The sequence below is a fragment of the Rhinoraja longicauda genome, chromosome 16 (assembly GCF_053455715.1).
Source record: "Rhinoraja longicauda isolate Sanriku21f chromosome 16, sRhiLon1.1, whole genome shotgun sequence".
Classification (NCBI taxonomy): domain Eukaryota; kingdom Metazoa; phylum Chordata; class Chondrichthyes; order Rajiformes; family Arhynchobatidae; genus Rhinoraja; species Rhinoraja longicauda.
In genome coordinates, this window is record NC_135968.1 from 15,544,426 (window position 1) to 15,567,711 (window position 23,286).

At 49.1% G+C, this 23,286-nt stretch overlaps 2 protein-coding genes across 4 annotated transcripts in view; one reads left to right on the forward strand and one right to left on the reverse strand.

The window, feature by feature from the left end:
• slka (STE20-like kinase a) overlaps positions 1-11,847 on the reverse strand; it is an 81,437-nt gene extending 69,590 nt beyond the window's left edge. For both annotated transcript variants that reach the window (XM_078413280.1, XM_078413279.1), the window contains exon 1: positions 10,716-11,847. In XM_078413280.1, coding sequence (XP_078269406.1) covers positions 10,716-10,865 — 150 coding nt within the window. In that variant the 5' untranslated portion in view covers positions 10,866-11,847. The remainder of the gene's footprint in view (positions 1-10,715) is intronic.
• Positions 11,848-12,148: 301 nt separating this feature from the next.
• Positions 12,149-22,700, forward strand: stn1 (STN1 subunit of CST complex). 2 transcript variants are annotated; one of them, XM_078412784.1, is made up of 10 exons: positions 12,149-12,184; positions 13,137-13,305; positions 15,086-15,181; positions 15,836-15,907; positions 16,092-16,247; positions 16,639-16,756; positions 17,336-17,507; positions 18,216-18,338; positions 19,286-19,358; positions 20,833-22,700. In XM_078412784.1, the coding sequence occupies exons 2-10, from the start codon at positions 13,167-13,169 to the stop codon at positions 20,988-20,990; spliced, it is 1,107 nt and encodes a 368-aa protein (XP_078268910.1). In that variant the 5' UTR covers positions 12,149-12,184; positions 13,137-13,166; the 3' UTR covers positions 20,991-22,700. The 2 variants fall into 2 exon arrangements, with proteins under 2 accessions (XP_078268910.1, XP_078268909.1); XM_078412783.1 differs by lacking the exon at positions 12,149-12,184 and adding an exon at positions 12,524-12,635.
• The last annotated feature ends 586 nt before the right edge of the window (positions 22,701-23,286 follow it).

A 23,286-nucleotide genomic window follows, 5' to 3' on the forward strand; every position in this document is an offset into this window, starting at 1 on the left:
TCCATCACAGGTACTGGCCTCCCAATCATTGAAGGGATCTACAGGAGGCACAACCTCAAAAAAGCGGCCAATATCAAAGACCCACACCACCCTGGCCATAGTCTCATCTCGCTGCTAACATTGGGAAGAAACATAGAAAATAGGTGCAGGAAGAGGCCATTTGGCCCTTCGAGCCAGCACCGCCATTCATTGTGATCATGGCTGGCCATGGAGGTACAGGAGCATGAAAACCGTGACCTCCAGGTTCAAGAACAGCTTCTTCTCAGCAACCATCAGGCTCTTGAACAGTGGGCAACACTAACCTCGGCAACTGTGATCTTCTATGCACTGTGGCTTTAGTTACATGACTGTCCATGCACTATTATATATACTTAGTATTAGATAATAATTTATTGGAATATTGATCATTTGATATATATCTGTGTGCTTTTGCATTTACGGGTCTGGTAAGCTGCAACAGGTAAGAATTTCATTGTTCCGTTGTCAGGACATATGACAATGAAACACTCCCGAATCTCTTGACAGCTCCTGTGGGTGCTGCCAATTATTCACAACTGAACAATGTGCCTTTAGATACAGAATATGATGAGAACAGCAGATTGCATAAGCAATGAGCAGCACATTGTTGAACAGAAATGTCACTCTTGCAGAAAAGAGCATTTTCAGAACGCGTGCAAGATGCCCGAGGTCGTTTCACAACACCGTACGATCATCAGGATTCAAACCTCATCAAAGCTTAGTCATGATTACAGCCCGAACAACTCTACAAACCTGAAGGCACTGCAGAAGCACAATGGATGCTAGAACTTCCTGCAGCTCATTATCTTGGAACATGGTCTTGAACAAGATTAGTAGAGGACATGCGTCGTGGATCAGTAGATATACACAGTGACTGCTGTTAAGGGCCCAATGGGCCAAATCCCCTATGTGATAACAATCAAGAGCTAGAAGGGCATAGGTTTATGGTGAGAGGGGAAAGATTTCATGGGAACCTGAGGGGCAATGCCTTCATACAGAGGGTGGTGGATATATGGAATAAGTTGCCAGAGAAAGTGTTTGATACAGGTAAAATAACAACATTAAAGGGTATTTGACAGATGCAAGTTTAGAGGGATATATGGGTCGATTGCAGGAAAATGGGACGTGAGTAGGTGGGGCATCATGCTGGGCATGGATATGTTGGGCCGAATGGTCTGTCTCTGCAGTAACATACCATGCCAATTCTATAATTGTGAATATGCCCCATAAAAAGATTAATCAAACGAGCAAAATGATCGATTTCCCATTCCCTTAAAATCTCCCTAATATTTATTTTCCGTGTGAAAAACCCTTAACCTTACTCGGCGCTTTAAAGTTTCACTTATTTTCTGTGTGCAACGTGTGTTAATAATGAACTATGCCTGGAGACAGGAATCCTCTCCCTAATTCCCTAATGTATATTTTAAGAACTGCTCTAACATTAAATACGGGAAATTGCACGATTCCCTGTCCCAGAATGACATGTTCTCCTTCCTCGTAATGCTGAAGTCCTTCAGGAAGTAGTAGGGTATATAAGATAATTAGGGGATTGGACACATTAGAGGCAGGAAACATGTTCCCAATGTTGGGGGAGTCCAGAACAAGGGGCCACAGTTTAAGAATAAGGGGTAGGCCATTTAGAACGGAGATGAGGAAGAACTTTTTCAGTCAGAGAGTGGTGAAGGTGTGGAATTCTCTGCCTCAGAAGGCAGTGGAGGCCAGTTCGTTGGATGCTTTCAAGAGAGAGCTGGATAGAGCTCTTAAGGATAGCGGAGTGAGGGGGTATGGGGAGAAGGCAGGAACGGGGTACTGATTGAGAGTGATCAGCCATGATCGCATTGAATGGCGGTGCTGGCTCGAAGGGCTGAATGGCCTACTCCTGCACCTATTGTCTATTGTCTATTGTCTATTGGTACGATGCCCTTCTTCCCACTTAACAGACTCCACACAAATACATCTGATGGACAGCCAGACTCTGCGGAAAACCTTTCTTGCTGCCTTCAGCAGAAGCCATTTCCAATAACTGGCCTGTATCTTTGATGTATGGCCCTTTCCCGCAGAGCTCTCAATTACTCAGCAGACTGCAGGCGGATAATACCCGCAGACACTGGAAGCGAGCCTGTTCTTCACTGGAAATGAAAAGCAGCCTGTGCTGTGGTGCTGCGAATACAAAGAATACCGAACTATATGGCTGCCACATTTACCCCAAAACGGGAAATGTAGGATATCGCGATAACACCAGCATCTGCATTCGATTGCTGACATTTGCAGAAACCTGGGGAGGCCTTGGTGACATTTTCTTCCCTCTTCTCCCCTCGGGATGCAGGACTCGTTGACATTTAATGCACATCCCTACGTGATCTGCAGATGTGGAGGTGTTGCACTTCATCTGGTGAGGTTGGTCCCACGGTACTGGGGGTAGGAGTCCCAGCATTTTAACACAGGAATGGCAATAGGTTTTCAGCCCAGGATAGTGTGTCACCTGCAAGAGAAGCTGCCGGTGCTGGTGATCTGACATGTTATCCTTGTCCACCTTGGTGGATTGGAGCTTTACGCCACTTTTCCAACAGCTCTGCTGTCTAACGGCAGTTAAAATCATCCTTTGCCTTCTTTACATTGAGAGACTGAACTTTTTCCACTCCGAGGACAGTCCGTATCAGGAATAAGCTGCCAGAGGAAGCTATAGAAGCAGATGTAAATATGAATTTCAAAAGAATTTTAGAAAGATATATGGATAGGATATTGGCAAATGGGATCACCACAGTATGCCAACTTGGTCAGTATGGATAAGGTGGGCCTGTTTCTTGCTGTATGACTCTATGACGAACTATAAGTGAAGGAAAATACAAAATGGACAGAAGAAACAGTGAAGAAAGCACAAAATGTGTGTCAGCCTGACATGACAACTTTCCCCATCTTGGATTTTAAATGGGCTAGGTACAAGTCATCACTGTAAGTAGCTAAACAGGAAAATCTGAATGAATACTGAAAAAAGCATTTACAGGGAAAAGATTAAACAGGCCTCCATCCACTTATAAATGTGGACGTGAAAGATTCTTTGATGTGGTTGATGCGGAGTTTCAGCTCTGAGCACGAGCAAACAATATTCATTAATAACCTTATTAAAATGAATTAAATAGCTTTTTAATCTCACTAATTCTGCTGCATCTGCTTCCACAAAAGATAGGAACACAAGATACTGAATTAGGCAGAAATACTGTGGGCGCCCCGAAGTTGTGATTGGGTACTCTATAAATAAAGGTTCATTTGTCTTTTTATGCAACTGTTCACGCATCCATTTCATCCAGATTATTTATTAATTCTGAGTACAACCCCAGCTGGTCACGTTTCACAGCACTCTGTACTAGCACTGAGCTAGCAGTCTATCTTCCCCTCTGCTCTAGCTATTGTACTCGAGTTTGAACTGAGTGTTCCATGTAAACTACGCATTATATATCTGATGTGTGGATAGCATGCAAATCAAAGCTTTGGACTGTACCCTGGTACAATAACAAACCTCAATCTGAACGCTTCACCACTAAATAGCCGCCAGAAGCAAATGGTGGACCGGAGAGTGAGGTGTCAATGGGTGAGGTGCCAACAGTGATAAAACCGTCCCTTTCCCAATTGGGTTTTTATCCAGTTAGTGAGCATGGGCACAGGCATGGCAACTGTGAGAAACATCTGGAATGGGCATCACAGTGGCTCCTCCTTCAGTTACCAGATACTACATTACTGAGAACAGCTTAGCAGATTCAACAGTTGGCTTATCTAATAAAAGATATCCTAAAATCATGCTTACAAAGTTAATGGAATGATATTTAAATGAATGGAAACCTAGAGAAATAAAAGCAACTGTCCGGCTTCTTTTGTTGAAAGATTTACTGTTCCATTGTCCTCAAAGAATGTTTGTTCAAAAGAGCTTTGGAATGAAAAGGCTCCAGGCTCTGCCAGAAGATTAGACCAAGTCTCAAGCACTGGCCAGCTTCCAACTAACTGTTGTGCCTCAATGGGAATAACTACCACACAGTCAAGCTGCAAGCACAGACTCTGGCAGACACACAGCCACAGTCCCTGGTTACGTTTTGTGAATTGAACAGCAAGGAACCTTGTCTGTAGAAAACTCACACCGAAGTAAAATATTACAAATTTTAAATGATTCACCAGCTTCTTACTGCTCTGAAAGGTAGAAGGGTTCCGGATACAGCCCACCCCTCAGCTCAAAATACCTTCACCACATTCTTGACACTGATTCAAACAATCCCTAATCCACAGACAATACAGCCTTCTATACTGCTGCAGGCTCCAAGCCAAACTGAGACCTGCCATACGTTTGGGCACAGACAGTGACTACGTTGTGCACATACACCTTGACTTCAGTGCAGGGTGAATCATGCAAGATGTAGATTGGTGGGGAAGTGCTGAGTTTGTGACACAGGTCCCAAGTGGACAGAGTGTGACCACGTGGTCAGGAAGGGCCATGGGAAGAATGGAACCAACCCCAATGCCCAGGCAGCAACAGCAAGCTCAGACATCTCGATTCAGGGGGAACTTGGCTGTAGGTGAAACACTTCGTGCAGTTTCGAGCAATGTTATTAATATCACAAATCCAATAAATGCAACCCAAGAGAATCTCAGATAACCTGGATTGCACCCTTCAGAAACTCCACCAGGTATTCCCTCAGAGCTCCCACAGATCAGACTCCCAATGGAACAAGCTGCTTATATTCTACATTGCTGCAGACTCCCATAAAAAGTAAACAAGCACTTTACCATCACAGGGAAGTCTCTCCATTCAATGTGCATGGTGAGCTGATGGGAACTGTCAACAGTTTCCCCGTCACCCACATTCATTGCAGTGTGGCCCTCCGATAAAAGCTGCAGAGGAGGAGAGGTACCAAGCACCAGGACGTGAACCCACTTTTCTTTGGCACTTGTGAATGAACAGTGAGAATCCATGTGTAATATCTGCAGAGTTGAAGTGAGTCAAACTCTAAAATAGCCAACAGTCAGTGCCTAACTGGTTTCAGCAGCAGTAAAATGTTTTAAATACTTTGGAAAGGCAAACCAGCACATGTTTTCACACAGCTCGCTGACAGATACATTCATTGAATCAAGGCATCACACTGCAAGGAAACAGACCCTCACCCCACTGCCTGGGTCAGGCATCAACTATTTGTGTCTATTATTTTGCAGCACTCTGCCCGTGGACCTCTCTGTCCTCGCACGTACAGCGCTCATCTTAAATCCCCGCCATCATCACTCATGTGATGCATTCCAGATCTCAAGCATCTGTCGGTTAAAAGATTCCCCATCAGACCTCCTCTAAATCTACCAGCCCTCACATTAATCCTACATCATCTGGTTTTATGCACCTTTGCCATAGATTCACAGAAACAGGCCCTTCAGCGTAACAGGTGGATTGGTGCTCAAGTGCTCAGTCTGTGACACTGGTCCCAGGTGGTCAGAGGGTGACATGTGGTCAAGAGGGCTGTGGGAAGAATGGACCCAACCCCATGCCACTGAGATGCCTATCCCAGCTAGTCCCATTTGCCTGTGTTCGGCCCTCACCCCTCTGAACCTTCCCTATCCACGCACCCGTTCAAACTCAGTTAAATTTTGTTATTGTACCCGCCTTCCCCACCTCCTCTGATCAGATCATTCCATATACCCACCACCCTATGTGGGAAAACCTGCCCTCAGATCCCTTTACATCTTGTCCCTCTTACCTTAAACCTGCGGCCTCTAGTTTTAGACCCTTTAGCTCGGGAAAAATGATTGAATTTCCACTCTATCTTTGCTGCTTGGAATATTGTACACCTCGCTCACGTTCCCACCTCAGACTCCTCTGCTCCAGGAAAAGGAAAATACTCCAATCCCAGCAACATGCTGGAGGATCTCCACCACGTCTTGACCTTTCCTTGTTTCTGGAGCCACAGCCCTCCAGTGCCTGAGACAGATGGCCATTGGTCATCCGCCAGTCGGACGTTGACACTAGCTGTGAGCAGCATCACTGCAGGACACCACTGTCTTCACACAACTCTCGCACCCCATCAGGTGCTCGTGTCACAAGGCATTGGCGGAGCAGACCCGCACCAGGCACCTCAGCTGAACTTTCCCCTCCTTGGCTCACCAACACTGGCTGCAGTATTGCAAACACAGTCTAAGCTAACAGAATCCGCGCTGAGGATTTGGCCTACCACCCATTTCTCCAGATGCACCGTACAAAGCATCCTATCCAGATGCATCACAGCTTGGATTGATAAATGCTCCACCCTAGTTCACAAGAAATTGCAGAGTTGCGAATGCAGACCAGTCAATCTTTCAGACTTGACTCCCCACCATCGACTCCATCCACACTTCACACTGCCTCAGAAAAGGCGTGTGAAAAATGTTGTGTGAAAATCACACCGAATAAAACAGCTGAAACTCCAGTGGTTCTGCTCGGGTCTCAATGTAGCAGTGGTTTCATTCCTCACTTACTACTGTGACCCATTGCCTGCGTGGAGCAGGACTCAGACCACAGGCATGAATTGACACGGTTACTGAACAATGCTCACCTCAAAAGGAAGAGACTCATCAACATCCTTTTATATCCAGTGGCATGGCCAATACTGAAGACTCAACTGCCAAAGGACCAATGATCTGAAAGTCAAATTGTTCAGCCACACAATCCTGGACAAGAACAGGTCACGGGCTGGGAATCGTGCTGCAAGTGATCCACCTGCTGATGCATAAAAGCCTTTGTCACCTACAAAACATGTCAAAAGCCTGATGGCTTTTTCCCAACATGAGCAGTTTTGGCCCCATATCTGAGGAAGGATGTGCTGACATTGGAGACAGTCCAGAGGAGGTTTACAAGAATGATTCCAGGGATGATTGAGTTAACGTACGAGGAACGTTTGATGGCTCTGGGCCTGTACTCGCTGGAATTTAGCAGGATGAGAGGGGGGGGAGGAGAGAATCTCATTGAAACCTGCCAAATAATGGAAGGCCTGGGTAGAGTGGATGTGGAGAGGATGTTTCCAGTAATGGGAGAGTCTAACACCAGTGGGCACAGCCTCAGAACAACAGGATGCACTTTGAGAATAGAGATGAGGGTGAATTTCCTTAGCTAGAGGGTGGTGAATATGTGGAATTCATTGCCATGGATGGCTGTGCAGGGCAAGTCTTGGGGTATTTTATATTTACTTAGCTGGTATTAAGGTCATTAATTTATTGCAATATTAATTATTATATAACTGTGTAATTGCGTTTACAGGCCTGTAAAACTGCAGCCAGTAAGAATTTCATTGTTCTGTTGTTGGTGCAAATGGCATTTAAACACTTATGTTGTCAAGCTGGAAAGGGCGCAGAGAAGATTTACGAGGATGTTGCCAGGACTCAAGGGCCTGAGCTATAGGGAGAGGTTGAGCAGGCTAGGACTCTATTCTTTGGAGCACAGTTTCTTGCAGAGGTTTAAGGTGGTGGGTGTATGGAACAGGCTGCTGGAAGAGGTATTGAGACAGGTACAACCTAAATGTTCAAAAAACATTTAGACAGGTACATGGATGTACGAATATCTATGGTGACACTTGACTTGACAATTTAGATGAATGGTCTGCAATCTATATTCCAATCTCCACCTGTTCAAGAAAACACCTGCATGGAGCACGTTGGAACTGATCCTAATCTTGTAGCCATTATACTTGGCACATCTTTAAATAGCCAGTCTGTCAGCACTTTAACATGGAGTGTAGGTTATCCTATCAATTCTATGCACCAGTGCGTACAGTTGTATAAATATATCCAGTTCTCAAGTTTTACAAATTTTGCAATCTTAGCAAGAACAGAAATCAGCAATGCAGTGCAAATTGGAGAGTCGGGTGCTGCATCTCACTGCTTACAGTGGAGCTCCAAAACTGATTTCACTTCCATTGGCTTGCATTGCACTTAATATCTAGATCTTCCTTTATCTGTCGAATCTGTAACAGAAGCCATTGACCATCTTTCAGAAAGAATACTTCACCTCCAACTATTTAACTTCCTCCTTCAATTGTCTCTAATTGCCTGTGAGGAGCCATCGGAATTGTCAGTACAGACGCAAATAACTTTGCACTTACATTCATCACATATTTATGCGTCATTTATTGAGTTCCCGACCTACTATGGCAGAGAGGCAGTCAGATTTTTTGCTGTTGGGCAATAAACAAAAGACTGGAGGAAATCAGCAGGTCAGGCAGCATCTGTGGAGGGAATGGACAGACAATGCTTTGGGTTGGGACCTTTCCTCAGACACCGTCTGTCCATTCCCTCCACCTTTACTGCCTGACCCAAGAGTTCCTCCATTCTTTTGTATTTTTTGCCCAAGATTCCAGCATCTGCAGCTTCCCATGTCTCCATTTTGTTGCTGTTGTGTTTGCCCCCGAGGATCCTAACATTGCTTCCTAGTGGAGCACAAGTACTCTGTGTGCAGATACCTTAAAGTGGGGTGGCCCTTGCACACCAGCGGCAACATGGGCTTCACAGTGCAAGGTGATAACCCAAGGGGCCAAGACCGAGATAACCGAGAATGCACTCATTCTAATCAACATGCAAGCATGCATACATACTGACAGGTTAATTTGCAACATTACAAGCTGCAGTGACAAAAACTGGCAGGCTCATCGAAAACCAGAGTAACATGCAGACTAGCCAATATGTGGACTCCTATATACTGACGAGACCAAACGTAGACTGAGCGATCGTTTCGCTGAACACTTTCACTCAGTCCGCCTGGGCCTACGTGATCGCCCCGCTGCCAAACACTTTAATTCTCTTCCCATTCCCGCACTGACCTTTCTGTCCTGGACTTCCTCCATTATCAGAGTGAGGCCAAATGCAAATTGGAGGTATATTTCACTTGGGCAGTTTACAACCCAGCAGTATGAATATTTCAAGTAACTCTTGCATCCCAACTCCCTCTGCCCCTCCCCCACCCTAATTGTTGTACTAGTTTCACTGGCATCCTGGTGAGTTTCATTGTCTGTATAACTAACACCTAAGCCCACAGTTAACAATGGACTGTTTGTTTTGTTACGTTTTTTACATATCTTTTATTCATTTGTTTTATATTTCTCGATATCACCGCCTATCTACATCTCTCATTTCCCCTTCCCTGACTCTCAGTCTGAAGAAGAGTCTCAACCAGAAACGTCACCTATTCCTTTTCTCCAGAGATGCTGCCTGACTCGCTGATTTACTCCATCTTTTTGTCTATCTTCGGTTCACACCAGCATCTGCAGTTCCTCCCTACTCATGTACCACAACATACAACACAGTGGGCAGGTCAGAATAAACAAATACAAATTTTCTGCAGATACTTCTCTCCTGTATAGTAGCTACTTCTGTCATCCTGCCAATTTATTTCGCTGGTCAGATTACAAACCTGTTGTCTTCAGATTGCGTATCGAGGCTCATAAACCAGATTGCTAATTTATGGACTGAATCACAGACATCAGAGAAAGATACAGCATTTCAGCACCAATCATTGACCACTCATTTACACCAATCCTCCATAAATGCCATTTTCTCATTCTCCGTGCGTTCTCACCAACTGCCCCAGATTCTAGCCCACACCTGTCTCTTGGGGTTAACTTTCAGTGGCCAATTTACCTCCTATTCTGATACTGGGGAGCAAAACCAGACACTGGAAAACAAAATCCAATACACCCCCATTCTCTGGGAAATTAGTTCTAATCATTGCCATCACCTTCTCTTCGTTTCATCCCAAATTCTCAGATAACTTCTGAAAGTTCATATAATCAATGTGCTAAATTTACATCAACATGCAGTATTTCTTCCAGGAATTTTTCATTGGACAATTTGGACCCATCTCAAAAAACACATTGGCTCTTTTTAATGCACCCATCAATGTACGCAGTACAGTACATTGCAGGAGCAGCTCCATTGGCCAACAATGTCTGTGCCAACCACAATGGCAAATTAAACTAATCCCATCAACCTGTCCATATGCCTCTTAGACATTGCTATGGCATCTGATTCCACCACCATATCTGGCACCCACCCCTATGCAACTTGCCTCGCAAATCTCCTTTAATACCTTCTCCTCTCATCTTAAACCTATGCCCTCTAGTATTTGATATTTCCATCCAACGTTTCTCATTGTTTTATATAGTTGCACCAGGATCCTGTGTTAATATTGTCTTTGCCCACTAATATTTACACCTGGGGAGAACTGGAAAGAGAAACTAACTATTCAAAAAACTAAATCACCCACTTGCTCACCCACACTCTCATCCTGCAGAGGCTGAAACCTTGAGCAAGTCACAAAATGCTGGAGGAGCTCAGCAGGTCAGGAATTATCCGGGGAAGGAATGGACAGACAATGTATCGAATCAGGATCTCTCTCCCTAATGAAGGCACATGAAAAGGGTCCTGACCCAAAACGTTGCCTGACCATTCACCTGATCCGCTAAGTTCTCCAGCACTCTGTCATTTGTATACAATGAACTTTGCTCATCACAAGGACCGATCACATTTACTTACATAAACTATTTATCAAATCCAACCGTTGGTGGGTTCCTGTAACCATTTTGTAAATGATTGCACCCTGTCACATTTCAACTTTAAGCAGAATTTTTCTGGAAAGAAAATTAGAGCTACGGGGAAGTGTAGCTGGTAGCTTCGCTAACTTGTCACCTGCCATGCCTCCTCACCTTGTACACCTTGCCGAACGCCCCATCACCCAGCTCTCCGATGATGTCCCAGATCTCCTCCGGGTTCACGTCTTGCTTCACATGCTCGAACTGTTTCTTTTTTTTGTCTCCGCCAATCTTAAATATCTTCCGAAAGTTAAAGAAAGACATTTTTTGGCTTCCCAAGTTTCCGATGAGAAGTGGACCACCTCTGGGCAACCGTTCCAGACACCACTGTGTAGTCGCTCCAGATACCACTGTGTAGTCGCTCCAGATACCACTGTGTAGTCGCTCCAGATACTACTGTGTAGTCGTTTCAGATGCTACTGTGCAGTTGCTCCAGATACCACGGTGCAGTCGCTCCAGATACTACTGTGTAATCGCTCCAGATACCACTGTGTAATTGCTCCAGACACCACTGTGTAATCGTTTCAGATGCTACTGTGCAGTCGCTCCAGACACCACTGTGTAATCGCTCCAGATACTACTGTGCAGTCGCTCCAGATACCACTGCACTGTGTAGTCGCTCCAGATACCACTGTGCAGGACGCTGCAATCTCCAGGTGCTACTCCGGATCACCAGCGGCGCCTCGCTGCAGACTTGTCCCAACCCTGCGCTCTACTGCAGCCAGACCGCGTCATGCGCCACTTCGCTCCCGGTGAGCATTTTAACTCCGGATTACTCCCGTTCACTCCGGGTTGCTCCGACTCGCTCCAGATAGTCCCGTTAGTCCACGCCGGTTAGTGCTGGCAAATGTCAGCCTGAAATACCGGCTGACGGATGGATCTTCGCACAGACCGTGGAGGCTGCGCTACCGTGGAGGCTGCGCTACCGTGGAGGCTGCGCTACCGTGGAGGCTGCGCTACCGTGGAGGCTGCGCTACCGTGGAGGCTGCGCTACCGTGGAGGCTGCGCTACCGTGGAGGCTGCGCTACCGTGGAGGCTGCGCTACCGTGGAGGCTGCGCTACCGTGGAGGCTGCGCTACCGTGGAGGCTGCGCTACCGTGGAGGCTGCGCTACCGTGGAGGCTGCGCTACCGCGGCGGGGCTTGGCCGGGTGTTGTGGGCCCGTTTGCCTCGGCCTCTCCTGCCAGGCGCGGCCTCCGGCAACGGCGACGGCGACGGGATCGCGGGCTCGTCGCGTCACGGGAGCCACCGTCACTCCGCTGGGCGAGTGACGCTCACATCGGCCAATCAGTGCGGCCTCCCCTCGCCCTTGGGCGACGCCAGCCTCAACCAATCAGCGCTGGCGCTGCTGCTGTCCCGCCCCTTGCCGACGCCGCATCGGCCAATCAGCGTGGGGCTCTCCATATGACCCTCCCCTTCCGCTCCCGCGTCTGACTGACACCTGCTTCAACCAATCAGCGCGGGCACTGCCGCTGCCCCGCCTCTGACATCTCCACCACCGGCCAATGAGAGTCCGCGGCGTCGGAGGAGGAGCGCGCCGCCCACCAGGAGGCGGCAATCGATCGGAGCGGCGGGCGGGCGAGTGTGAGTGAAGTGTGAGAGTGAAGTGAATGAGTGAGGTGTGAGAGTGAAGTGAATGAGTGTGTGAAGTGAATGAGTGTGAGTGAAGTGAATGAGTGTGAGTGAGGTTGAGTGAAGTGAATGAATGTGTGAGAATGAATGAATGAGTGAGTGGAGTGAGGGTGAGTGGAGTGAGTGTGTGGGAGGGTGAGTGAGAATGAGTGAGAGTGTGAGAGTGAGTGTGTGGGAGGGTGAGTGTGAGTGGGTGAGTGAGTGTGGGTGAGTGAGAGTGAGTGGGTGGGTGAGTGAGTGTGTGGGAGGGTGAGTGTGAGTGAGTGAGAGGGTGAGAGTGAGTGTGTGGGAGGGTGAGTGAGAATAAGTGAGAGTGTGAGGGTGAGAGTGAGTGGAGTGAGTGAGTGAGTGGGTGAGTCAGGCAGTCCTCAGGACTCGGGCTCTATGTGCCGGCCGGTGCTCTGTGAGCAACAACCTGTATTTTTTTTATCATGTTAGCTACTTTCTCGGGGCAGTGTGGAGTAGATGGAGTCAATGGTGGGAAGTTTGGTGTGTGTGATGGAGTGGGTTACATCCGCAACTCTGCAATGACTTGGGCAGAGCTAGTTGCCCAAAGCAAGCTGTGTGGCATCCTGATGGTACATCTTTGAAAACTGGGCGAGTCATTGCAGATGTACTGAATTACTGTAGGTAGACACAAAATGCAGTGGGATTCAATTATTGTATTAATTAATAAAGTAATCCGGAAGTAATTCAGCATCTGCAGTTCTTTCCCACTTAATTACTATAGTCTCTGAGGACAGAGAGGATTAGTGTGCTTGTCTCACTGCAATTTGTGTTCATTTCCCGGCATAGAGCTGCAGCTGGAATGGTGACTATGTGGGCTGCATTAGGCAATGAGTGATTTTTGCAACTCCCTCAGTTTTATATTTCAGCGACAGGAACATCTGCTTTCCCTTGTCAGATCACTGGTTATGTGGAGGTGACTGAGGGTATGATGGCACAAAGTGACAGGCAGAGTGCAGAAGACCCATTGCCGTCCGTGCTGTGGGGGTTGGATCCAGTACATGTAGTGTTTGCTAAACTCTACATCCAGGACATCCTTCAACTCAAGAACTCTCTGCATGTTCCAGGTCAGTCCATATTAAACAGGTGGCAGCTAGGCTCCAGAACAAATCAGAAAAGCTTAATAATATTTAAAAGACACTTGGACAGGTACGTGGGTAGGAGAAGTTTGGAGGATATGGGCCAAATGCAGGCAAGTGGGACTAGCTTAGGTGGGGCATCTTGGTTGGCATGGATGAGCTGGGCCAAAGGGCCTGATTTCATGCTGTATGACTCTCTGACTACAACAGAGTAAAGGCTCCTCTCCACTGATCAAATGCTCAATAAAGCAAATAGAGTGTCACGGAGTCATACAGCACGGAAACAGGCCCTTCAGTCTAACTTGCCCACGCTGACTAAAATGCCCATCTACACCTGTCCTATCTGTCTGCGTTTGGCCCATTTCCCTCTAAACCTTTCCTATCCATGTACCTGTCCAACTTTTTTTTTAATGAAGCTTATCCATTGGACTTTAGATTTAAATAACGTGGAAGATGTGGCGAATTGTGGAGAGAGACCGGAGTTGGTGTTTCGGGCTGATGGAGTCTCTGGCCACTACTCTGGGTGTTTGGCTGGACCATGGCTGCCCACTCTACCCTCTGCTGGTAGAGATCCAATACTGCAGTAGTTCCATTATAACAGGGTTAGAACATGCAACAGTCCAGCACAAGAACATGCCCTTTGGCTCACAATGTCTGTGCCGAACATGATGCTATGACCATTACTTATTTATCTGCACATAACCCATATCCCTCCATTCCCTGCATAATCACATACCTGTCCAAATGCCACTAACGTATCTGTTTCAACCCCATCCCCGGCACCTTGCATGCTGTGGAATCTCATCAGCCTTCAGATGTAGCGACCCGACCTGAAAAGTCAACCATCCCTCTACCTCCACAGATGCTATCCGACCCCCCCCCCCCCCCCCCAGTTCCTCTCGCAGTTTGCTTTTTCCTCAGATTCAAGCATTTCATAAACTCTGAAGGGTCTCGACCCGAAAGGTCACCCATTCCTTCTTTCCAGAGATGCTGCCTGTCCTGCTGAGTTACTCCAGCATTTTGTATCTATCTTCGGTATAAACGTTATACTGGTGACTTGTTTACCTTCATCCAGGTAAATACCGGAGATCGCTGTGCCTGACCACAGATCACACTGCACCTGACCACAGATCACACTGCACAAGGCTGGAGGACATTCACAGCGTATCCAGCCTGAAAAATCCCGGGAACACCATCCTTAGACAATTTTACTTCCACACTGCCGTCTCACCAATGGCGAAGCCTCAACTTTTCAGGAGTTCACATTTCCAATCGTGCCATCTTCACCAATTGATACCTTCAACCAAACACAGCCACTGTTCGTTTATGTCTCCCCAGCACTGTGTTTCTCGAGTCTGCCGTTTCTTGTGTCTCTGTTGTGCCCCTTTGGTTGTTAGGGTTGGCCAGACTTTAGTTTAGTTTAGAGACGTAGCGTGGAAACAGGCCCTTTGGCTCACCGAGTTATCGCTGGTGAACAATAACCCGTAGACTAGTTCTATCCTACAAATTTGGGACAATTTACAGAAGCCAAATAAACTACAAGCCTGCACGTCTTTGGAGTGTGGGAGGAAACCGGAGCACCTGGAGAAAGCCCACTAGGTCACAGGGAGAACACACAAACTCTGTAGACACAGCACCCGTAGTGAAGATGGAACCTGCATCTCTGGCACTGTAAGGCAGCAACTCTACCGCTGCACCACTGTGCTGCCCCAGTGCAGCCTCACCAGTATCTGACACACAGTTTACAATCTTGGCTTCCTTTGCACAGGAATATTTTTCTACGGAACGCATCCCATCAGCAGGGTGGACATCCTGGGCACCGTTGTCCAGAAGCAGGAGAAGGAGAAGTTTTACACTTTCGGAGGTTGGTGGATCCAAAGAGGTTCTGTGTTTGTTTCCCGACTCAGCAGTTTGGAGCGTGATTATTCCTCAGGAGAGGCTGTGTGTTGTCAGTGACTGGGACACTGCCTCGTGTAGTGGTTGCTGTTCTGGCCAGATGATCCTAGTGCTCTGACCCCACCTTCCTAAGCTAACGTCAAAGTGTCCGAGGAAGGGTCGTCCATCCCTTTCCCTCCTCACATGCTGCCTGTCCATCCAGCGGATCAGAGAATGAATGTGTCAGTGCATCCTTCATCCACACTGCTGCCAGAGCTCTTCTCTCCTCTCGTCTCAGCCCCAGTCCACCCTTGACACTGGAGATCTGTCTCTCTCACTCCTTGGTCTGGCACCCCCCCCCCCCCCCCCTTCCTCAGCTTTCCCAGCACAGGCCCAGTTCCAGAATCTGGATTGTAAATGCTCTTGGATACCCTCTACAGTTTGGGGAAGGTTGGGGGGAAGAGCGGAAAGTCGGCAGAGAAGGGGGCACTGAAAGCCTGGCTGTTTGCTGAGACTGGTGGCTCTGCTTAGCGCAAGGGTTCAGGGCATGAATGTGCGTGTCATGGTGTAGCGGCGGTGCTGTCTTTGGTTTCACCCACCCTCTTTCCCTCACTCACTCCCCGCTACTCCCTGTGCTTTACAGTGGATGACGGGACCGGTGTCATTAGCTGCCTGTTTTGGAAGAAGCAAGGGCCTGCACAAGTCACAAAACCAGGTACAGGGATCTCGGGGGAGGGGAGGCGAGGGTGGTCGGGAAAAGAGGGGGATCCTCCACTCCGCCATGAGCCCGGCCCTCCCGTGTCTTGTCCGGGCCGCTGGGCAAGTGGGAGACCGAAGGAAGGGGTCCCCCAGGACCTGCCTGACACTGCGCTCACTCAGATCCTCCCTTCCTCCCGCAGCCTCGCCCACCAGAGGCCTGAACCTGCGGCAGCAGCTGAGCCGGCTGGCCGGCCTGGAAGAGGACAAGCGGCGGGTGGAGCTGGGAGACGTGGTGCGTGTGCGGGGTCGTGTGCGGGAGTACAGGGAGCAGCGAGAAATCAGCAGCTTCAGTCTGGGTGAGTGGGCCATTGGGGGGAGGGGGAGCAGCAATGGCTGGGGGGGGGAGTGAGCAACTCCCTGGGGTCAAATCCCATGGATAATCCCTGGGGGAGAGGACGGTCAGTTGGCAAGGGTGTGCCCAGAGTGAGGGGGCGTCGTGTGGCTAGTGGGATGACCCCTGGATGCCTCAGAGGGGTGGGGGAGGAGGTTCCCCAGGTGAAGGTAGATCCCAGGGGAGAAGGGGTCCCCAGGAGGAGGGGGGGTGTTTGGCTGGGGAGGAGAGGTGAGGGGGGTTGGCTGGGGAGGGTGGGGGGTTGGCTGGGGAGGAGGGGGGGATGTTCTGGGGGAAGGGGGGTCTCAGCAAGCACAGGCTGACACGCTGTGGCCATCTCTACCCCCCTCCTGCAGTTAAGGTGTCCGACCCTGTGTTCGCTGCACAAATCTCCCGGATGCTGGAACTCCCTCACCTTTACCGGAGCTTCTACGATAAACCGTTTCGAATTCCAAAGGATGGATGCGAGGCAGAGTAAGGATGGAGGGGGGAGGTCAGGGAGGAGAGGGAGTGGGAGCGCGGGATGAAACTGGTGGGGAACAAATGCAGAAGCAGAGACGCCAAGGCTGGGACGGGTATTTACAGACATCACCAAGGTGCTGGAGGAACTCAGTGGGCCGAGCAGCATCTGTGGAGGGAACGTCAGACAAGGTTTTCCTCTCTGTGAGCTTGCTGCCATTTCCTGATCGCTGTGTCAGTTTTTTTTTCTGTCTGCTCTTTGTCTTAAACTTCATAAGTTCGTAAGTGATAGGAGCAGAATTAGGCCATTTGGACTATCGAGTCAACTCCGCCATTCAATCATGGCTGATCCATCTTTCCCTCTCAACCCTGTTCTCCTGCCTTCTCCACATTCCCCTTACTAATCAAGAATCTGTCATTCCCCGCTTTAAAAATACCCAATGACCTGGCCTCCACTGCTGTCCATGGCAATGAATTCTACAGAGTCACCATCCTCTAGCTAAATAAATTCTTCCTCGTCTCCTTTCTGAAGGTACATCCTTTCATTCTGACTCTCTAACCTCCCTATCGTTGCCTGTATCTCCTCGTCCGCAGTGAACACGGGGCCCTCGTCCTGTCCCTGCAGAGCAAGATCAAACAATTTCTGGCTCAGAGCCAAGAGAAGAACTTCTACCAGCGAGAGCTGGAGACCATCGACTCGTTGTCCTGCATCGCTCGGCCTGACGGCCAGGACTCGGCCCAAAGCCCAGCCGAGACCCTCACACAGGTAAAGCGGTGAGGTGATGGGGGGGGGGGGGGATCTTGCTTGGGTGAGGACACGTTGGGTGGACCATCGCTGGGATTTGCACGGGGTGAGGGTGTCTTCTGCCATCTCACTACCTTGATTCGCTGCGTGCAGAGTACTGCAGGCATTTCTAGTTGCCCCATTGCAGGAAGGATGCGGAGGCTATGGAGAGGGCACAAAAGAGGTTTACCGGAATGAGGCCAAGATTAGGGAGTATTAGCTACAGGGACTATGTTGGACAGACTTGGATTATTTTCTCTGGAATACCAGAGATTGCAGGGAGACCTAATAGAAGTGATGAGACACATTTATGTGGGGTAGACAGTCGGAACCTTTTTCCCAAGGTGGAAATGTTAAAACTAGAGGGCATCATTTTAAGATGAGAGGGGCAAACTTTAAGGAGATTGGCAGGTTAATTTTTTTTTTCACACACAGTGGCTGGTGGGTTACTGGAAGACGCTGCAGGGTTAGTGGTGGAGGTAGATACGGTAGTGGTGTTTAAGAGACTTTTGCATAGGCACATGGATGTACAGGGAATTGAGGGACTTGGATCACGTGCTGGCAGATACGAGTTGGTCTTGACATAATGTTTGTCACGTACATTGTGGGCCGAAGGGGCTGGACCTGCGCTGTACTGTTCCATATTTTGTGCCGTTAAAGTTCCTGGATTGCTTTGTGTTTGTGTTTAAGGAGCCCATCAGCACGCCATGTGTGTCCACGCAGATTCATGCGACTTTTCAAGAGGCTCTCTCCGCTCTACAAGAGGAGGGGGTCATTTTCCAGAAGGTGGCTGGACCCAACGAGTTATACCTGGTAGGTGGCTCCAGTCTCAGCCCTGCTCCCTCCCCCCCCTTTATTTCATCGCCTTTCCTTACATTTTCATGCAGCATCAACGGGCTTGCGATAATCTCCCGCCGCCACTACAGACCATTGCTAAATAACACGAGGCAGCCTCTGGCCCTCAGAGCCTTGCTGGGTAACCATTGACCAAGACTCTGTCTGCAGGTTAGGGTACATCTCACTGTCTGCCTGCCATCCCTGGGTTGCCTTGTTGTGCACTTGAACCATGGCTCCAGGCTGCTTGTATCTGATGACCACAGTGTAGTGCAGGTTACTGGATCATGCCGGTTAGACCCCTTCCTATCACCACTGATTCACCCCTGACCACTGCTAAATATCACACCGATTGCAATCATTGCGCGTTGGGCCCTTTTCCAGGTGTGGAGTTGATGCCAACTCGAGCAACCTAATGCTAAGACAACACGCCGATCATTCGGCACTGCCTCCACCCGCTGGACCCTGCAGTTACCAAACCCAGGCGACTCCACCACACCTCCCAACCATACAACCTCCATCACTAGGGGGGAATGGGTCACCTCACCTGCAAGTTCCCTTCAAAGTCACATGCCATCCGGAATTGGAAGAATCTCGCCATTTCCTGTCATCCGGGGATTGTCCCTGCTATAACTCTGGGAGTGCCTCAGCCGGGAGGACGGCAGCGGTTCATCAACGCCACCTTGTTGCGGACAACAAGGGCTGACCTGACCATGAACGTCCCCATCCTATGAAGAGTAAAGACCTGACCTGTCAGCTCCACTGAGGCTGAAGATAGGCTGGAGTGACTCAGCGGGTCAGGCAGCATCTCTGGAGAGAAGGAATGGGTGACGTTCCGGTCGAGACTCTTCTTCAGACCCTGATCCCAGGCTGGAGAGGAGTTAGGATGACACTCGTGGAACTGTCTGTTTTCCAATCCCCTGCAGGTGACTGACGAGGAAAAGCAGCTACATAAGGTGACGCTGGAAATCATCCGCGATGTCAGCACACAACCAAAATGTGAGTGACTTTCCCCGGCAGAACCTTTGGCGAGCTTCTGTCTGTTGAGTTTCTCCATGGGTCCAGGATAGATTCTAGATCTGACCTACTGTGCAGTAGATGTGGTTTGTGCAACACCTTATCTCAATTGAGGGCCATCGGGGAGTTAGTGTGGTAAGCAGTCAATCACACGAGAATGCTCCTTCGATTTGACCCCAGCCGATGCTTAAAGCATTGAAGCAGGAGTGAATAGTTTATTCACTCTGTCCTGGACTGACTCCACATCACCTCATTCTGTTGGTTTTAAAACTTATCCGTCTCTTTTCCCTGCCCCTCCTCTCTTCGTTTTCCTCCCCTCACCCCCCCCCCCACCCCCCACCTCAATTAGCTTGAAGGAGGGTCCTGACTCTAAACGTCACTTATCCATGTTCTCCAGGGATGCTGTCTGACCCGTTGAGTAACACCAGCACTTTTCTTTGAAAAAAAGCATCTGCAGTTCCTTGTCTCTCTCATTCGACTCGATTTGTTTACCAGCAATACTATCACGCTAATTTTTCTCATTAAACCCTTGTGTGGCACTTTATTGAAAGCCTTCAAAAAGCTTAAAAATACCTGGTCTCTATTCTTCCAGTTATAGCCTCTAAAACATCTTGCTGATATATCAAACAAGAATTATTTTGTACATTCACGTTGAATTAATCTGATCCTGTTATTATTTTCTGAACCAAATGACCTCTGACTGCAGTTGGCTTTCAGCTTATGTGTCGGGGGAGTTGGTCCATAATCAGGGGGCTGCTGTGGTCATGGATCCAGTGATGTCTGCTGCTTTTCGTTCAGGTGTTCAGGCCTGGCCTGGCCAGGAGAGCTCATTGTGTGAGTGGCCAGTGGAGCCTCTTTACCCCTGTCCTTCATCCTTTATTAAATGTGCTAAGAACGCACGTCCAGAAAACATTACACACTCTGTGAAGAACCTCAGGCCAGAGAGGAGCAGTGAGTAGTGGGGAGACTCGGAGACAGTGGATGATGGAAGAGACAGAATGGGCTGAGGGGCAGGACCAAGGGAAAACGACTAAAACTGCAGACAGGGAAATGTTGCAAGAACTCAGCCACCGATGTGGAAAATACCTATTAACGTTGGCAGTGCCAGGAGGCAGATACAGGCAACCGTGTTGTTAGAACAGAGTTCCTAGAAAATGCTGAATTGCGGTTTTTACCTGAACATAAATCCACATCATCTGCGCAAACATCAAGAAATACGATTTTCATTCATTTTCTTCATTTGACTGTATTTTATACCGTCCTGCATTTTCTGGTAGTGATTCCACAAGGGCAGGTTGCCATGAGCTGAACTGCCTGTACTTGGTCTGGTAGTGAGTGAGCATTGATGAATCAGTCAGATGCTGGCATGTCTGCTCCCATTGTATCAGCTCCACGCTCGTCAGTCAGCGCCATAGTGTCTCTCTCTGTTTAATTCCTCTCTCGCTCTTCTCTGCAGACATAGAGAGGGGCTGCCATTTCCTCCACATTCTGAACTGCGTGCGGCAGTGCTACGGTGCAGGGGTTACCGAGGCCACGCTCCAGAGGCTGCTGGACCGGCTGGAGTGTGGGAGCGAGATCGTCAGTACCATGGACAGATACTACACAGCCTGCTGACCGCGCTCGGACACCCAGAGCTGCTGCTCTGGGCACTGCTGTACGGTGCCAGGGGCGCTCTGGCCCAGCGGCATGTGGAGAGGTGTGTGAGGGTGTATCTCTCGTCACACAGGGGCATCGAGATGTGCCACACAGCCTTGGAGATCAAATTTTCACCATCAGAAAATGGACTGGAGCTTTGACTGAATTTATTCACCATTTATAAAATAAACAATTGCAAGTGCTTTACCTAATTATTGGCATCTCTTAGAAAGGTTAGGTGTTGCTGAGCAACGTAAAGGCACAGAAATATTGAAGAAGGGCCGCGACCCAGAACGTCACCTATCCATGTCCTCCACATGTGCTGCCTGACCCTCTGAGATACCCCAGCACTTGGGGTTCCACGCAGCACTCCAGCATCGGCAGCCCCTTGTATCTGCAGAATATTTCATGTTTGTGACTAATACCAAGTGGCTATCTCTGCACAGTGCGATCCCACGGGCAATGCTGTGATGTGAGTCTGTGCCCCCCTGTTCCCTCCCCCTCCCCCACAGTACCATGCAGGGAGGGAAATGCTCGCCGCTGGGCCCGGGTCTCCGTGATGCGGGGTGTGCTCGGGTATTGACCGGATAATCACAGGCCATTCAGCCGCTCTCCGGCTCGCTGTACTGGCAGATCCAACGCTGCACGCTGCCCTCGCCTGCCGCGACACTCGTCTTCCTGCCGCATGTCAGCCCACATTAGGAACCGTGTCTGACATTCTTGCCATAGAGGGAGTACAGAGAAGGTTCACCAGATTGATTCCTGGGATGGCAGGACTTTCATATGAAGAAAGACTGGATAGACGCGGCATGTACTCGCTGGAATTTAGAAGATTGAGGGGGGATCTTATAGAAACTTACAAAATTATTAAGGGGTTGGACAGGCTAGATGCAGGAAGATTGTTCCCGATGTTGGGGAAGTCCAGAACAAGGGGTCACAGTTTAAGGATAAGGGGGAAGTCTTTTAGGACCGAGATGAGAAAGTTTTTTTTCACACAGAGAATGGTGAATCTGGAGAGATCGTCATACAGCACGGAAACAGGCTCTTCGGTCCAACTCGTTCATACCTTCCAGGATGCCCCATGTATGGCGGTCCCATTTCATCCACATTCCATCTAAACCTTTTCTATCCTTCCATTGACTCCATGCACGCCTCACGCTGCCTCAACAAGGCACCAGCATAATCAAGGACCAGTCTCACCCAGGGTACTCCCTTCCCTCACCCATCAGGCAAGAGGTACCGAAGGGTTGGAGGCTAGATGCGGGAAGATTGTTCCCGATGTTGGGGAAGTCCAGAACCAGGGGTCACAGCTTAAGGATAAGGGGGAAGTTTTTTAGGACCGACATGAGAAAACATTTCACACAGAGAGTGGTGAGTCTGTGGAATTCTCTGCCACAGAAGGTAGTTGAGGCCAGTTCATTGGCTATATTTAAGAGGGAGTTAGATGTGGCCCTAGTCGCTAAAGGGATCAGGGGGTATGGAGAGAAGGCAGGTACGGGATACTGAGTTGGATGATCAGCCATGATCATATTGAATGGCGGTGCAGGCTCGAAGGGCCGAATGGCCTACTCCTGCACCTATTTTCTATGTTCGTATGCATCTGTGGGCAGCTGCCAACGGGACTTGGTGGTGGTCACACGTCCGTACCTGGGGGGATGGGGGCAGTGCAACAGCTTGGTGGGGCGTTGTGTGGAGTCACAGCCGCCTCTCGCCTTCCCCAACAAGTGGTAGCTCCGGGATGCTGTGTCCAACTCCAGTGGCTGGGGCAGAGCAGAGGGGCAGGGAGAGGAGCTTGGGTGGGCGGGAGAGAAAGGGTGGGTGGGAGAGGCAGGGTGGTCAGTGGCTGTTGAGGAAGAGGCTGCCTTGGGGGGGAAGAACCCAGGAGAGATCGTCATACAGCACGGAAACAGGCTCTTCGGTCCAACTCGTTCATACCTTCCAGGATGCCCCATGTATGGCGGTCCCATTTCATCCACATTCCATCTAAACCTTTTCTATCCTTCCATTGACTCCATGCACGCCTCACGCTGCCTCGACAAGGCACCAGCATAATCAAGGACCAGTCTCACCCAGGGTACTCCCTTCCCTCACCCATCAGGCAAGAGGTACCGAAGGGTTGGAGGCTAGATGCGGGAAGATTGTTCCCGATGTTGGGGAAGTCCAGAACCAGGGGTCACAGCTTAAGGATAAGGGGGAAGTTTTTTAGGACCGACATGAGAAAACATTTCACACAGAGAGTGGTGAGTCTGTGGAATTCTCTGCCACAGAAGGTAGT

Bases quoted from the DNA above. Each gene is read 5' to 3' on its own strand.
- stn1 (XM_078412784.1), top strand. From the start codon at position 13,167: ATGATGGCACAAAGTGACAGGCAGAGTGCAGAAGACCCATTGCCGTCC. The intron at 17,508-18,215 runs GTAAAGCGGTGA...TTTGTGTTTAAG, and splicing joins CAGCCGAGACCCTCACACAG to GAGCCCATCAGCACGCCATG. The intron at 19,359-20,832 runs GTGAGTGACTTT...TCTTCTCTGCAG, and splicing joins TGTCAGCACACAACCAAAAT to ACATAGAGAGGGGCTGCCAT.